Genomic DNA, 14394 nt, shown 5'->3' with positions numbered 1-14394 from the left:
TTTTTCTATTTCCAGTAAAAACATTTTGATGGTAGATTTTATGAAGAATACGGCCTGAGCGTGAGCTACCACTTCCAGAGCTAGGTGGGTGTCTGTGAATACGGATATTGATTATTTTCTTGCCAAACTGGCATTGCCTCGTTCAATTGGTGCAATTAAAATCTCTTAACGAAATACAAAAGAGATTACAATGTTTTTCCGTAATATAGCCTTTTCAACTAATCGGGCAAATGCAATTATTTCTACACAGCAAAAATAATGATACGCAATATACCATTGAAAACTATAAGCTATGCACAATACAAAATTTCAATAGTATCTTGTATTTTTGGAATATCAACAGTGAAGTAGAAAATATTAATATACTAGTAGAGTCCTAGATTATACTTACACCGCTTTCTTAGTCAAGGTCATTCCATTTTGAAGACCAATGAGCTCTATGAAGGTCAGTCACTTTTGAGAATCTATGAGCTGTATCAAGGTCAGGCACTTTTGAGGGTTAATGAGCTCTATCAAGGCCAGGAGCTCTTGAGGATCTACGAGTCGTATCAAGGCCAGACACTTTGGACGCCAATGTATTCTCTAGCGTTGGTCTTAACTCAGGACATGATTTCAGCTAAAACCAAATGACAATAATATGAATAACTTTTTTATTTAGAATGAATGAAACCTCTAAAGGGTTGAAATTTCAATTTCTTATGAACTAATTGTAAATCTGAGGGAGTAGTGACTCCCACTCCACATCATATAAATGTCAGAATAAGATTAGCATATATTCATCCTTCACAAGTCGATTGCTTCGATTGACCTAACTTCACTTCTTGGCTGTGGTCACTATAATATACAAGTACCAAGTGAGAAGTAAAGGCAATATAAATTATTGTTTAGTATTGGAGTATGCATAAAGTTGAAACTAATAAGGTCGTAGGCGCCGAGAAAAGAATCTTAATATAGAAATCCAGATCAATCCTTAGAAATCCAAAACAATTCTTAGAAATCAAGTAGTATTGGGGTTATAAATCAAAATGAAAATAATATGAATAAATATCAATATGAATACCAACTGAGGATAAATCTGAGAGAATGGTGACTCCCTAAGAGACACATATTTTCTCATGAAGGGATGTCTTGACAATAATGATTTAAATTTCCGAAGAGAGTGAATCTGAGGGGTTGCACCGTCAGCCAATACCTTTTGAAAAGGATTACATAGTAATGCGAATATGCATACCTTCAAAATTAATAAAGCCGTACACATTTTTGGCACTGATAAGACAGCCCATGGACATCCATATTCCAACCACCAACGACCCCAACCAACAAGGACTCCAACCATCAAGGACCCTAACCACCAAGGACCAGAACCTCCAAGGGCACCAACTCCAAGTTTTTACACATTTTTTTGAATTTTAATTTTTTTGAAATTTCTTAGAAATTTAATTTTTGTTTTTTTAAGATACAATTTTTTCAATATTTTTCACATGTCTTAAAATGACAAGAACTGTACTTAAAACAAAAAAAAATCACATTTAATATTTTCAAAATATGAAACAAGAATGATATAGATATGTTAGGCGTGATTTTTACTATTAGAAAAAAATGATTATAGTGACACTTTTCTTTTTTTACTTAGATTTTTTCGGACATAAGATTTTTCACCTTCTTTTTTTTTGTCTTAAAATGACACGAAATATACTTCAAACAAACAAAAATCACATTCCAAAATGTACTTTTTAAACATCAGCAGAGTGTAAAACTGACAAGATAAAACACGACACAACATTACAAAAATACCCTAAGTCATACATTTCAAACGAAAAAATTCCAAAATGCACTTTGAAACAATAACAGAATGTAACTCTGACAAGATAAACCATGACACAGCTTGTCTGCGCGGGTGTTTGCATGTTTCCGTGTCTGATTCTGTGTGATTTTAGGTGCTTTTTGTCTCTCTCTCTCTCACTATGCCTGTGTGTCTGAGCGGATGTTTGCTTGTTTTCCGTGTCTGACTCTTTGTGGCTTCAGTTGTTTTTTTCTCTCTCGATCCTTCTCTCTCTGTCTCTCTCCTTCTGGCTCTCTCTCTCTCTCTCTCTGTCTCTCTCTCTCTCTCTCTCTCTCTCTCTCTCTCTCTCTCTCTCTCGCTCTCTCTCTCTCTCTCTCTCTCTCTCTCTATCTGTCTCTCTCTGACTCTCTCTCCCTCTCTCGCTCTCTGTTTCTCTCTCTCTCTCTCTCTCTCTCTCTCTCTCTCTCTCTCTCTCTCTCTCTCTCTCTCTCTCTCTCTCTCTCTCTCTCTCTCTCTCTCTCTCTCTCTCTCTCTCTCTCTCTCTCTCTCTCCCTCTTTCTCTCTCTCACCTGTGTGTTTGAGTCTGGTATTTGCATGTTTCCGTGTAAGAGTCTGTACGATTATAGTTGTTTTTTATCTCTCTCTCGCATTATGCCTTTGTGTCTGAGCGGGTGTTTGCATGTTTCAGTGTCTGATTATGCGTGATTGTAGGTGTTTTTGTCTCTCTCTCTCTCTCTCTCCCTCTCTCTATCACTATACCTGTGTGTCTGAGCAGATCTTTGCATGTCTTTCGTGTCTGACTCTGTGTGATTGTAAGTGTTTTTTGTCTCTCTCTTTCATAATGCCTGTGTGTCTGAGCAGGTTTTGTATGTTTCCGTATCTGACTCTGTGTAATTGTAGGTTTTTTTCTCTCTCTTGATATGCCTGTTTGTCTGAGTTGGTGTTTGCAAGTTTTAGTGTCTGACTCTGTGTGATTATAGGTGTGTTTTCTCTCTTTTATTTTGCCTGTGTGTCTGAGCGGGGTGTTTGCATGTTTTGGGGGACTGACTCTGTGTGATTGCAGGTGTTTCTCTCTCTCTCTCTGTCTTTCTCTCTCTCTCTCTCTCTCTCTCTCTCTCTCTCTCTCTCTCTCTCTCTCTCTCTCTCTCTCTCTCTTTCTCTCTCTCACATACTCTCATTATGCCTGTGTGTCTGAGCGGGTGTTTTCATGTTTCCTTGTCTGACTCTGTGTTATTATAGGTATTTTCTGTATCTCTATCTTTCTCTCTCTCTCTCTCTCTGTCTCTCTCTTTATCTCTCTCTTTCTCCGACTATGCAGGGGAGTATAAGCGGGTGTTTGCATATTTCTATGTTTGACTCTGTAATTTTAGGTGTTTTGTCCCTCCCTCTCTCTCTTTTTCTCTCACTATATCTGGGTGTCTGAGCGGGTGTTTGCCCTTTTAATAGTCGAAAGTGACCAAGGGCAACCAAGCCCCCAACCAACTTAGGGTGTTTCTCTCTCTCTCTCTCTCTCTCTCTCTCTCTCTCTCTCTCTCTCTCTCTCTCTCTCTCTCTATACCTGAGTTTATGAGCAGGTGTTTACATGTTTATGTGTCTAACTCTGTGTGAACATAGGTGTTTTTTTTCTCTCTCTCTCTCACTATGCTTCAGTATCTGAGCGGCTGTTTACATGTTTACGTGTCAAACTGTGTGATTGCAAGTGATTTTTGGAAATCTCTCTCTTTATGCTTTTGTGTCTGAGCGGGTGTTTGCTTGTTTGCATGTTTTTCTTGTCTAATCTTGTGTGATTGTAGGTGTTTTTGTCTCTCTCTTTCACTATGCCTATGCGTGTCTGAGTGGGTGTTTGCTTGTTTTCCATGTCTGACTTTTTGTGGTTGTATGTGTTTTTGTCTCTCTCAATGAGCCTGTGTGTATGAGCGGCTGTTTACTTGTTTCCGTGGCTGACTTTGTGATTGTAGGTGTTTTTGTCTTTCTCTCTCACACACACCCTTATCCGACTCTATCTGATTGTAGGTGTTTTTGGCTCTCTCTCGCTCTCTCTCTTTCTCTCTCTCTCTCTCTCTCTCTCTCTCTCTTTCTCTAATTATGCCTGTGTGTCTGAGCGGGTGTTTGCACGTTTCTTTGTCTTTGTCTGAATCTGTGTTATTGTAGGTGTTTTTTGTCTCTCTATTTTCTCTTTCTCTCTCTCTCTCTCTCTCTCTCTCTCTTTCTCTCTGTCTCTCTCTCTCTCTCTCTGTCTCTCTCTTACTATGCTGGTGAGTATAAGTGGTTGTTGGCATGTTTTCATATTTGACTCTGTGTGATTGTAGGTGTTTTGTCTCTCCCTCTCTCTCTCACTATGCCTGAGTGTTTGAGCGGGTGTTTGCATGTTTATGTGTCTGACTCTGTTTGAATGTAGGTTTTTTTTTCTCTCTCTCACTATGCCTCAGTATCTGAGTGGTTGTTTACATGTTTACTTGTCAAACTCTGTTTGATTGTGCGGGTGTTTATATGTTTTCGTGTCAGACTCTGTGTGATTTTACGTGTTTCTTGTCTCTCTCTCTCTGTCACTATGCTTGTGAGTTTGAATGGGGTGTTTGCGTGTTTTCCGTGTCTAATTTTGTGTGATTGTAGGTGTTTTTGTCTCTCTCTGTTTCACTATGTCTGTTTCACTGTGTAGGCACCCTCTGTAAATATTTTGTTTTCCATTGATTCATATTGTAAAAGTATTATTTTGTCTTGTAGTGATTTAATGAGAAATTAAATGAACTTGAACTTGAACTTGAACTATGCCTATGCGTGGTATAAGTGATTGTTTGCTTTTTTTCCATGTCTGACTTTTTGTGATTGTATATGTTTTTGTCTCTCTCTTACTGAGCCTGTGTGTATGAGTGGCTGTTTGCTTATTTCCTTGTCTGACTTTGTGATTGTTGGTGTTTTTTTCTCTATCCGTCACATTATGTACGTTTGTCTGAGCGGGTGTTTGCATACACCCTTATTTGACTCTATATGATTATAGGTGCTTTTGTCTCTCTCCCCCTCTCTCTCTCTCTCTTTCTCCCTCTGTCTCTCTCTCACTATGCTGGCGAGTCCAAGCGACTGTTTGCACTTTTGACTCTGTGTGATTGTAGGTGTTTTCTCTCTCTCTCTCTCTCTCTCTCTCTCTCTCTCTCTCTCTCTCTCTCTCTCTCTCTCTCTCCACTATACCTGAGTGTCTGTGTGGGTGTTTGCATGTTTATGTGTCAAACTCTGTGTGATTGCAGGTAATTTCGTTTGGCATCTATCTCACTCTGTGTGCTTTTTCATCTTAGCGGGTGTTTGCTTGTTTCCCTGTCTGACTTTGTGTGATTGTAGGTGTTTTTTTATCCCTCTCTTTATGCCTGAGTGTCTGAGCGGGTCTTTACATGTTTCCGTGTCAGACTCTGTGTAATTTTAAGGTCTTTCTCTCTCATATTATGCACGTGTGTCTGAGCGGGTGTTTGCATACACCCTTATCCGACTCTATGTGATTGTAGGTGTTTTTGTCTCTCTCTCTCTCTCTCTCTCTCTCTCTCTCTCTCTCACATACTGTGCCTGTTTGTCTGAGAGGGTGTTTGATTTTTTTCCGTGTCTTACTCTGTCTGACTGCATGTGTTTTTCTCTCTCTCTCTCACTATGCCTGTGTGTCCAAGCAGGTGTTTGCATGTTACCGTGCCTGACTCCGCGTGAATGTAGGTGTCTTTGTCTCTCTTTCTCGCTCACTATGCCTGTGTGTCTGAGCGGATGTTTGCATTTTTCCGTGTCTGACTCTGTGTGATTGTAGGTGTTTTTTCTTTTGTCTTTCTCTCACTATGCATATTTGTCTTAGCGGGTGTTTGCATATTTCTGTGTCTGACTCTGTGTGATTGTATGTGTTTTTTTCTCTCTCTCTCACTATGCGTGAGTGTCTGAGTGGGTGTTTATACGTTTCCGTGTCAGACTCTGTGTGATTTAACGTGTTTTTGTCTCTCTCTCTCTCTCTCTCTCTCTCTCTCTCTCTCTCTCTCTCTCTCTCTCTCTACTATGCTTGTGCGTTTGAATGGGGTGTTTGCGTGTTTTCCGTGTCTAATTTTGTGTGATTTTAGGTGTTTTGTCTCTCTCTCTTTCACTATACCTATGTGTGGTATAAGTGATTGTTTGCTTTTTTTCCATGTCTGACTTTTTGTGATTGTATATGTTTTTGTCTCTCTCTCTTACTGAGCCTGTGTGTATGAGTGGGTGTTTGCTTGTTTCCTTGTCTGATTTTATGATTGTTGGTGTTTTTGTCTCTATTCCTCACATTATGTATGTTTGTCTGAGCGGGTGTTTGCACACATTCTTATTTGACTCTATATGATTATAGGTGTTTCTCTCTCTCTCTCTCCCTCTCTCTCTCTCCCTCTCTCTCTCCCTCTCTGTCTCTCTAGTTGGTTCACTCTCCAGCTCTAGCGATCTGTCTCTCTGTCCATCTTTCATTTTCCTAAGCAGGAATTGTCAGCAGAAATTTGCCAAATAGAGTAAAAGAAGAAAGACACAACTGGACCACTGTGTACATTTAACAAGGAATAAACCGATTAGTTCTCTTTCTTTATTTCTATCTCTCTCCTCTTCTCTCTCTCTCTCTCTCACCCTCTCTGTGTGATTATAGGTCTTTTTGTCTCTCTTTCTCATTATGCCCTTGTGTCTGAGCGGGTTTTTGCATTTTTTCCGTGTCTGACTCTGTGTGATTGTAGGTGTTTATGTCTCTCTTTTTCACAATGCCTTTGTTCCTGAGTGGATGTTTGCATGCTTCTGTGTCTGACTCTGTGTGATTGTAGGTGTTTTTGTCTTTTTCTCACTATGCATGTTTGTCTGAACGGGTGTTTGCATATTTCTCTGTCTGACTCTGTGTGATTGTAGTCGTTTTTTTCTCTCTTTCTCTCTAACTCATTAAGCCTCTGTGTTAGAGCGAGTGTTTACATTTTTCCTTGTCTGACTCTGTGTTATTGTAGGTGAGTTTGTCCCTCTGTCTCACTATGCTGGTGAGTCTAAGTGGGTGTTTGCATTTTTCTGTGGTTGACTCTGTGTGATTGTAGGTGTTTTGTCTATTTTCTGTATGTCAGCGTGTCTGAGAATGTGTTTGCATGTTTCCGTGTGTGACTCTTAGTGATCGTAGGTGTTTTTATTTCTCTCTCTCTCTCATTATGCATATGTGTCTTGGCGGGTACTTGCTTGTCGCCGTGTATGAACGTGTGTAATTGTAGGTGTTTATGTCTTTCTCTCTCATTATGCCTGTGTGTCTGAGTGGATGTTTGCATGTTTTCTGTGTTTGACTGTGTGGTTGTAGGTGTTTTTTCTCTCTCTTTCTCACTATCCTGTTTGTGTTTGAGTGGATGTTTGCATGTTTCACATCTGATTTATTGAAAATACTTGATCATTTAATCGCTCTCAGACTTTGGTAAAAATGCTGTGAAAATATCTCGGATTCTAATATATATATTATATGAGGCCCGCTAGTAGTATCTATGTCTGAAATTTCTTTTCTTACATCTCCGACTTTTTAATAAACATTATAAAAGTTTGACACGCTATCGTACCCCAAAAATAATGGTCAAATAACAAAGCTTTGCATAAAATAGTTTTATTGATTAATGACATGTAGAATATTAACATAAAAATAGGTCACATAAATTATTATACATTATTAATATCATTGAGCAACTTTGAACATTTTAAATCTGTTCCATAAAATAATTCAGCATGTTCTCTCTTGATATCGTAGGTATTCTCTTCTCTTAGTTCATAACCAGTAAAATGATCATTAATCCATTTTGATGCATTCACAATTTTTGTTGTGGCATCAGCTACAGGTTCAATATGCGTTTCGGCTTTGGTATTATTAGGTTCGTTGACGATATCTGTTTCTATATGATCAACGGTAGTAATAATGTTCCCATACACTTTATTTTCCATCAATTCATCTTTATATTTATTAGTGATATTGTCTGTCAAGGCTCTTTTTATTTTGCCTGTGATTTGATGGTTGTTTTTACACAGGTAACGTTTCTGGCACGTAGACAAAATATGGTCTATGATACTATTGCAGCATTAGGCCTTTCTTTTTCTCTTTGCTTTCATTTGAATACTAATACCATAATGATGAAGATATGACTTATCAACGAGTAACGTGTTACCACAACAATTAGCAAGAAATTGCCCCTCTTCATCAATTATTATTTTTATGTTGGTATTCTCATTCAGTGATATCATCTCTGGATATCTCACTCTTGCACATCCACCATCAGCATTAATGAATGGTTTTGGTAGCCCAAAGGAATGTAATCTCTCACTGTCATGACAACGCACACATACATTTCCAATGAGATCTTCACTCTTTTTTAAATATATGATGCAAATGTTTATCCTTCCAATCTATACGAAATACCGACTGAAGATATACAATAAACTATGTAGTTTCGATGACCAGCCATAGAGTACCACTGGTACATCGCATAAATAATAAAACAAAAATTTGAAAAAATGTTCAAGTCCAGAAAAATTCCCAGTAAAAAAAAAGTGTTACTACAAATATTATTTTCGTAATTGTAAAAATCCCGACTAACATATCTATATCATTCTCAATTTGTATTTCAAAAACACTGAATGTGATTTTATTTTGTTTCCAGTATATTTCATGTCATTTTAAGACATGTAAAAAAAGTTGAGAAAAATTTCTATTTAAAAAAAAAAGTTCAAAAAATAGTTCAAAGAAACCTAACTTAAAAAGAAGTATAAACAATTCGGAGGAAGGCAAAAAGCTGGGGGAGGGGCATTGGAGCCTTTGGAGGATGAAGTAGGGATGACTAAGGGCTGCCGTATCATTGCTTAAAATGTATACAGAGTTTTGAAAGAAAAATCCGAAGTAGTTCCAATGGTATACCCACTACGGGCGTTGCCAAACCCATAATCACGTGGCTACTTGATTCCTGACGATTTCTAAAGATTGTTTCGGATTTCTAAGGATTGTTCTGAATTTCTATATTAAAATTCCATCTCAGCGCCTTTTCATATAAAATATTTAAAATTCCCGCGTTAAATTTAATTTACGTGGATTTCCTCTACAAATGTAAAATCGATTTCATCCTGCCCAAATAAAAAATTTATTCATTTAACTCTTAATAGATTCAGCTCTTCAATCATACTCATACAGATATTTGAAAATGATAACAATCAAAAATTCATAGATGAAAGGGTTAAGAATCGTGACACTGACTCAATCTGTCAATAATCTGTAATCTTTCAATAATTTCTTTCAATGGCTAATCATATTCCAACAGAATTCTAACACCTCTCTGTGTGTAGGTCAAATTCTTGAAAGGAACAATATCTATGTATCCTCTGTAATGTATATTATTTCTGGACGGAGTCCAACAAACTGCCATATAAGGGTGTAAAATCGGGATGTAAATATAGCACACTACTTATGGCTTGATTCGAGATTATCCAAAGACATTATGGAATTAAAATGACTGTAAAATGAATCCCCCTCCCTCCCCCAACCAAACAAAACTGAACCATCAGGGTACTCAAGGTTTGGTTATAATGCAGAGACGTTTTTAGTACCAGATTTTAAAAACCCCATTGCAGCAATTTCGGTTTGCTAAAGTTTATGCTACTTTCAAATCCATAAGGCTCCGAGTCACAGACGATTATAGCGAATACGGGTAAAATAGTTTAGAAATCTTGGACTAAGCATTTGATAGTCTCAGACTTTAATATAAATTTAAATTATAAGGTAGCTTATTAAAACTACTTAAGTCATCTTTTTCTATTATTTGACTATTACTTTGGTTGATTGTTCGTCTCTCTCTCTCTCTCTCTCTTTCTCTCTCTCTCTCTCTCTCTCTCTCTCTCTCTCCCTCTCTTTCTCTCTCTCTCTCTCTCTCTCTCTCGCTCTCTCTCTCTCTCTCTCTCTCTCTCTCTCTCTCTCTCTCTCTCTCTCTCTCTCTCTCTCTCTCTCTCTCCTCTAGTTGGCTCACTCTCTAGCTCTAGTGTTCTGTCTATCTGTCCGTCTTTCATTTTCTTAAGCAGGAATTATCTGCAGTAATTTGCACAATAGAGTATAAGAAGAAAGACGCAACTGGACCGTTGTGTACATTTATCAAGGAATAAACCGATTGGTTTCAATAGAAAATACAAACGATCTAAAAATTTTATCAAATAAACTTTAAGGAATGACCCTTGCTTTACACATTTTTTTTCGCCAATAAATAGGCTTTACTTGCCAATACCTATATATTTGTGCTGGGTCTAAAAAAAAGAAATATTCTGCTTCTTCATTCCTAATGAAAAACATCAACTCAGTTTCCTTTTATAGCTCCTTTATAAAACAGCTAATTTTCTTGTTTTCCCTCATTTTTTAGCCATTTCCTGCAGAAGGCACTGTATTTCTTGGAAGCCATAACAAATTATTACTGACACCAAGCAAATAGCTTCAAATCACCAGAGATGGGGGATTCCGGCTACGAAATCTGTATTCTTATAAAATGACCTGTCATAAGCAGTGAAAAAAGTGGAGACGGAAAAAAGTACTCTTTATGGGTTTTTTATTTGGCTCCGAATGCTACCAGATGGTCTGTCAATGTGGGAAATTTTTGGCAGTGTTTTCCAAGCATACGAAGAATTGCGTTTCTATGAGCTTGATTTAGGTTTGTTTTTATTTTTTTTTATATTATTAAAAAATATATTCCTAATATATATATATATATATATATATATATATATATATATATATATATATATATATATATATATATATATATATATATATATATATATATATATATATATATATATATATATATATATATATATATATATATATATATATATATATATATATATATATATATATAGCGACGAAGACCACACTGCCTTTCCATCACAAACAACAAAAGTACGAAGAACAAAAGGGAAATCTTTTTGTAAGACAGTGGAGATAATTTGAATGAATATTTCGGCCCTATGTCCAAGGGCCGTCCTCAACAAGACAAAAATATATAAAAGAAAAAAGACTCACAACAACATGCGACCAATAAAACCAAAAAAGTGGAAATTCTTTCAAAACAATCCTAGCATCATTACTTCAGCGAAGTTCAACCAGGACTGATAAAAAGTAAGGTAAAACAAGACGATTCAATGAAATGAAAGAAAATAAATTAAAAACATGTTCTTATTGCTAATCCAGCCTTTTTGGCAGCTAACCTCAAAGGTCTTTTTGTAACTGGTTCTGTGTTAATGTCTATCGGTTTTTTAAAATATTTTGTAAGATCATTTTTAATTAAATTTGTGTATAGAGCATTTAGTGTATATTCCCCCAAGTCCCTATTTAAGGAAATATTATTATTAATCTTAAGTCTGATTTCAATTGATTCTCGTACTACCTGCTTTATGCCTAGGTCATTGCTAATAAGGGAAGATTCATCAAAAAGTATATTGTGGTTAGGATTTTCAAAAATATGGCTGCCTAATGCAGAATCAGATGAAACAGTGGAAATATTAGAATTTAAAGCTTTGACAATATCATCTTTATGCTGTTGTATGCGCTTTTCTAAATTCTGGTGTGTTCTACCTATATAATATTTGCCACAATCGCATGGTATTTGATAGACCCCTCTTTGGCGAGTAACTGGGGTTTTATCTTTACCAGAATTTAGAAAATTTATGATTCTAAAATTATTTGTGAATACTACATGCAGATTATTTTTTTGTGCAAACTTTTTTAAGATTTGTAGTGATTTTTGGGATATAGGGGAGGTAAATTATATTTAAGGGCTTGTCAGACATCTCACTTGGTAAGCTATCATTAATTTTACGGGAATGTCTTTTCAGTCTACAGTTAATTACATTATTAATAAATATCATAGGAGACCCATTTCCAAAAAGTATGTCCTTGATAAAGTTTAATTCTGCTGTGATGTGGGAATCAGAACAAATATTCAGGGCGCGGTCAACGAGGGATATTACGACTGCTCTTTTAACTTGAGGGGGGTGGTTTGATGTAAAATGCAAATATCTATTATTTTGTGCTGGTTTTCTATAAATAGTAAAATTGAGTTTATCAAAGCTACGAATAACTAACACATCCAGGAATGGGATTTTATTTGCGATTTCAATTTCTAAGGTAAACTGTAAATTTCTATCATATGTATTAAGGTGATCTAAAAAACCCTTTAGCTCATTTCCCCCATAGTTCCAGAGTGAAATTACGTCATCCATGTACCGTCCCCAAAAGATATGTTTCAAAAAATACGAATCTAATGCCCAATTTTCAATATGTTCCACATAAATATTCGCCAGTAACCCGGAGAGGGGAGCGCTCATCGCTAAGCCCTTAATTTGCTGGTAAAAAGAATTGCGGAATTGGAAATACATTGAGTATTTGTTACAGAGTTTAACCAAGGACATTAAGACATCACAATCTATTCCTGCTGCTGAAGCTTCTATTAAGTGATAATTTTCTTTGATTTTATTTTCTAATAACTGTTCAGATGCTGTGACATCAATATTTGTATACATTGAAACAATGTCAAAGCTACTTATAATTGTATTTTCTGAGATATTTACGTTTTTGAGTTTTTCAACTAAATCTACCAAATTACATATATATGATTTTTGAGAGTAAAGCAAATGTTTAAAGGCTGTACATAACCATGCCCCAATATTGGATGTGGGGGCTTTCGTACAAGCTACTATGGGCCTTAAAGGAAAGCCTTGCTTGTGTAATTTTGGTAGACCATAAAACTTTGGGCAAAAGCTACCACGGGGAAAAATTTATTGTATAGCTGTGGAGTTATTTTTCCATTTTGTTTTAAAATTTTTAATTCATTTATAATTTTGTTTGCAAATTGATCAGTATGATCGTGGGTTGTAGTTCTATATGTTGTCTCGTCATTTAAATGAGAATAAATTTTTGTATCGTAATCTGTCGTATCCATGACAACCAGAGAATTGCTTTTATCTGCTTTAGTTATAATAATGGATGAATCTTTACGGAAATTAGATAGTATTTTTAGGTCATACAAATTATTTGGTTTTTTATTGTCGGGAAAATTAATCTTTTTTTGATTATTGTAAAGGGTATCTATAAGACTAGCCCTAACTTCATCTGGGTTGGGTAAAGATGTATAAAATTTGTGTACAGAGGATTCTAGAGAATAAATTAAATCTGCCACAGGGACATGTCTTGGAAGAAAAGAGAATTTTGGACCTTTTTCGAGAACTTGAATTTCCTTTGGTTCAAGCGTTCTAGAGGATAGATTAACAACAGCCGGTCCAGGAGTGAAACTTGGAGTGTAAGTAGGTCTAGTCCTCGAAAATTCATATCTGAGGTTTTCCAATTTCTTAATGAGTCGTTCCCTTGATAAGCGGAAATCATGGCTAAACAAATTTCTTTCCAACCTAGCAACCTGGCTAAAATCAACAGAGGACAAATTTTCAAATAAAAATTTTTCTAAGGATTTCCTTTCAGAGGAAATAATATATCTCTTTTGTTTTTTGTCTTTAATGATGTGTGTTAATGTTTTAAATTGTAGTGTGCGAGCAAATTGCTCTTCTTTCCGGGTATTTAAGTGTAATCTGAATCTTAAAGACTTGGGAATAAGATTTTCAATTTTGCAAGATTCCAAGAATTTTTGCTGGTTAATGATATTAGCATATTTTTTGCCTAAATTAATAAAGTAAAAGATATCATTGGTCAATTGCTCCCCATAAGCAAGACGAAAATAGCGACGAAGACCACACTGCCTTTCCATCACAAACAACAAAAGTACGATTCCCCTTTTGTTCTTCGTACTTTTGTTGTTTGTGATGGAAAGGCAGTGTGGTCTTCGTCGCTATTTTCGTCTTGCTTATGGGGAGCAATTGACCAATGATATCTTTTATTTTATTAATTTAGGCAAAAAACATGCTAATATCATTAACCAGCAAAAATTCTTAGAATCTTGTAAAATTGAAAATCTTATTCCCAAGTCTTTAAGATTCAGATTACACTTAAATACCCGGAAAGAAGAGCAATTTGCTCGCACACTACAATTTAAAACATTAACACACATCATTAAAGACAAAAAACAAAAGAGATATATTATTTCCTCTGAAAGGAAATCCTTAGAAAAATTTTTATTTGAAAATTTGTCCTCTGTTGATTTTAGCCAGGTTGCTAGGTTGGAAAGAAATTTGTTTAGCCATGATTTCCGCTTATCAAAGGACCGACTCATTAAGAAATTGGAAAACCTCAGGTATGAATTTTCGAGGAATAGCCCTACTTACACTCCAAGTTTCACTCCTGGACCGGTTGTTGTTAATCTATCCTCTAGAACGATTGAACAAAAGGGAATTCAATTTCTTGAAAAAGGTCCAAAATTCTCTTTTCTTCCAAGACATGTCCCTGTGGCAGATTTAATTTCCTCTCTAGAGTTCTCTGTGCACAAATTTTATGCATCTATACCCAACCCAGATGAAGTTAGGGCTAGTCTTATAGATACCCTTTACAATAATCAAAAAAAGATTAATTTTCCTGCCAATAAAAAACCAAATAATTTGTATGACCTAAAAATACTATCTAATTTCCGTAAAGATTCATCCATTATTATAACTAA

The 14394-nt window shown here is 36.0% G+C and overlaps 1 protein-coding gene across 1 annotated transcript; it reads right to left on the bottom strand.

Moving 5' to 3' along the window:
• Positions 1 to 499: 499 nt before the first annotated feature.
• Positions 500 to 13551, bottom strand: LOC148955237 (uncharacterized). Its single transcript, XM_089106701.1, has 2 exons — positions 12559 to 13551; positions 500 to 616 (listed from the first exon to the last, which is right to left on the bottom strand). Exons 1-2 carry the CDS (start codon positions 13549 to 13551, stop codon positions 500 to 502), a joined length of 1110 nt encoding a protein of 369 aa, XP_088962827.1.
• Positions 13552 to 14394: the final 843 nt, after the last annotated feature.

The sequence above is a fragment of the Artemia sp. Qi Xiang Cuo genome, chromosome 2 (assembly GCF_049724085.1).
Source record: "Artemia sp. Qi Xiang Cuo chromosome 2, ASM4972408v1, whole genome shotgun sequence".
In the NCBI taxonomy this organism is placed as follows: domain Eukaryota; kingdom Metazoa; phylum Arthropoda; class Branchiopoda; order Anostraca; family Artemiidae; genus Artemia; species Artemia sp. Qi Xiang Cuo.
Note: the sequence above shows the minus strand (reverse complement) of the source record. Positions and strands in the feature narration are given on the sequence as shown.

Bases quoted from the DNA above. Each gene is read 5' to 3' on its own strand.
- LOC148955237 (XM_089106701.1), bottom strand. From the start codon at position 13,551: ATGGAAAGGCAGTGTGGTCTTCGTCGCTATTTTCGTCTTGCTTATGGG. The intron at 617-12,558 runs GTAGCTTTTGCC...ATTTGGTTTTAG, and splicing joins ACAATAAATTTTTCCCCGTG to CTGAAATCATGTCCTGAGTT.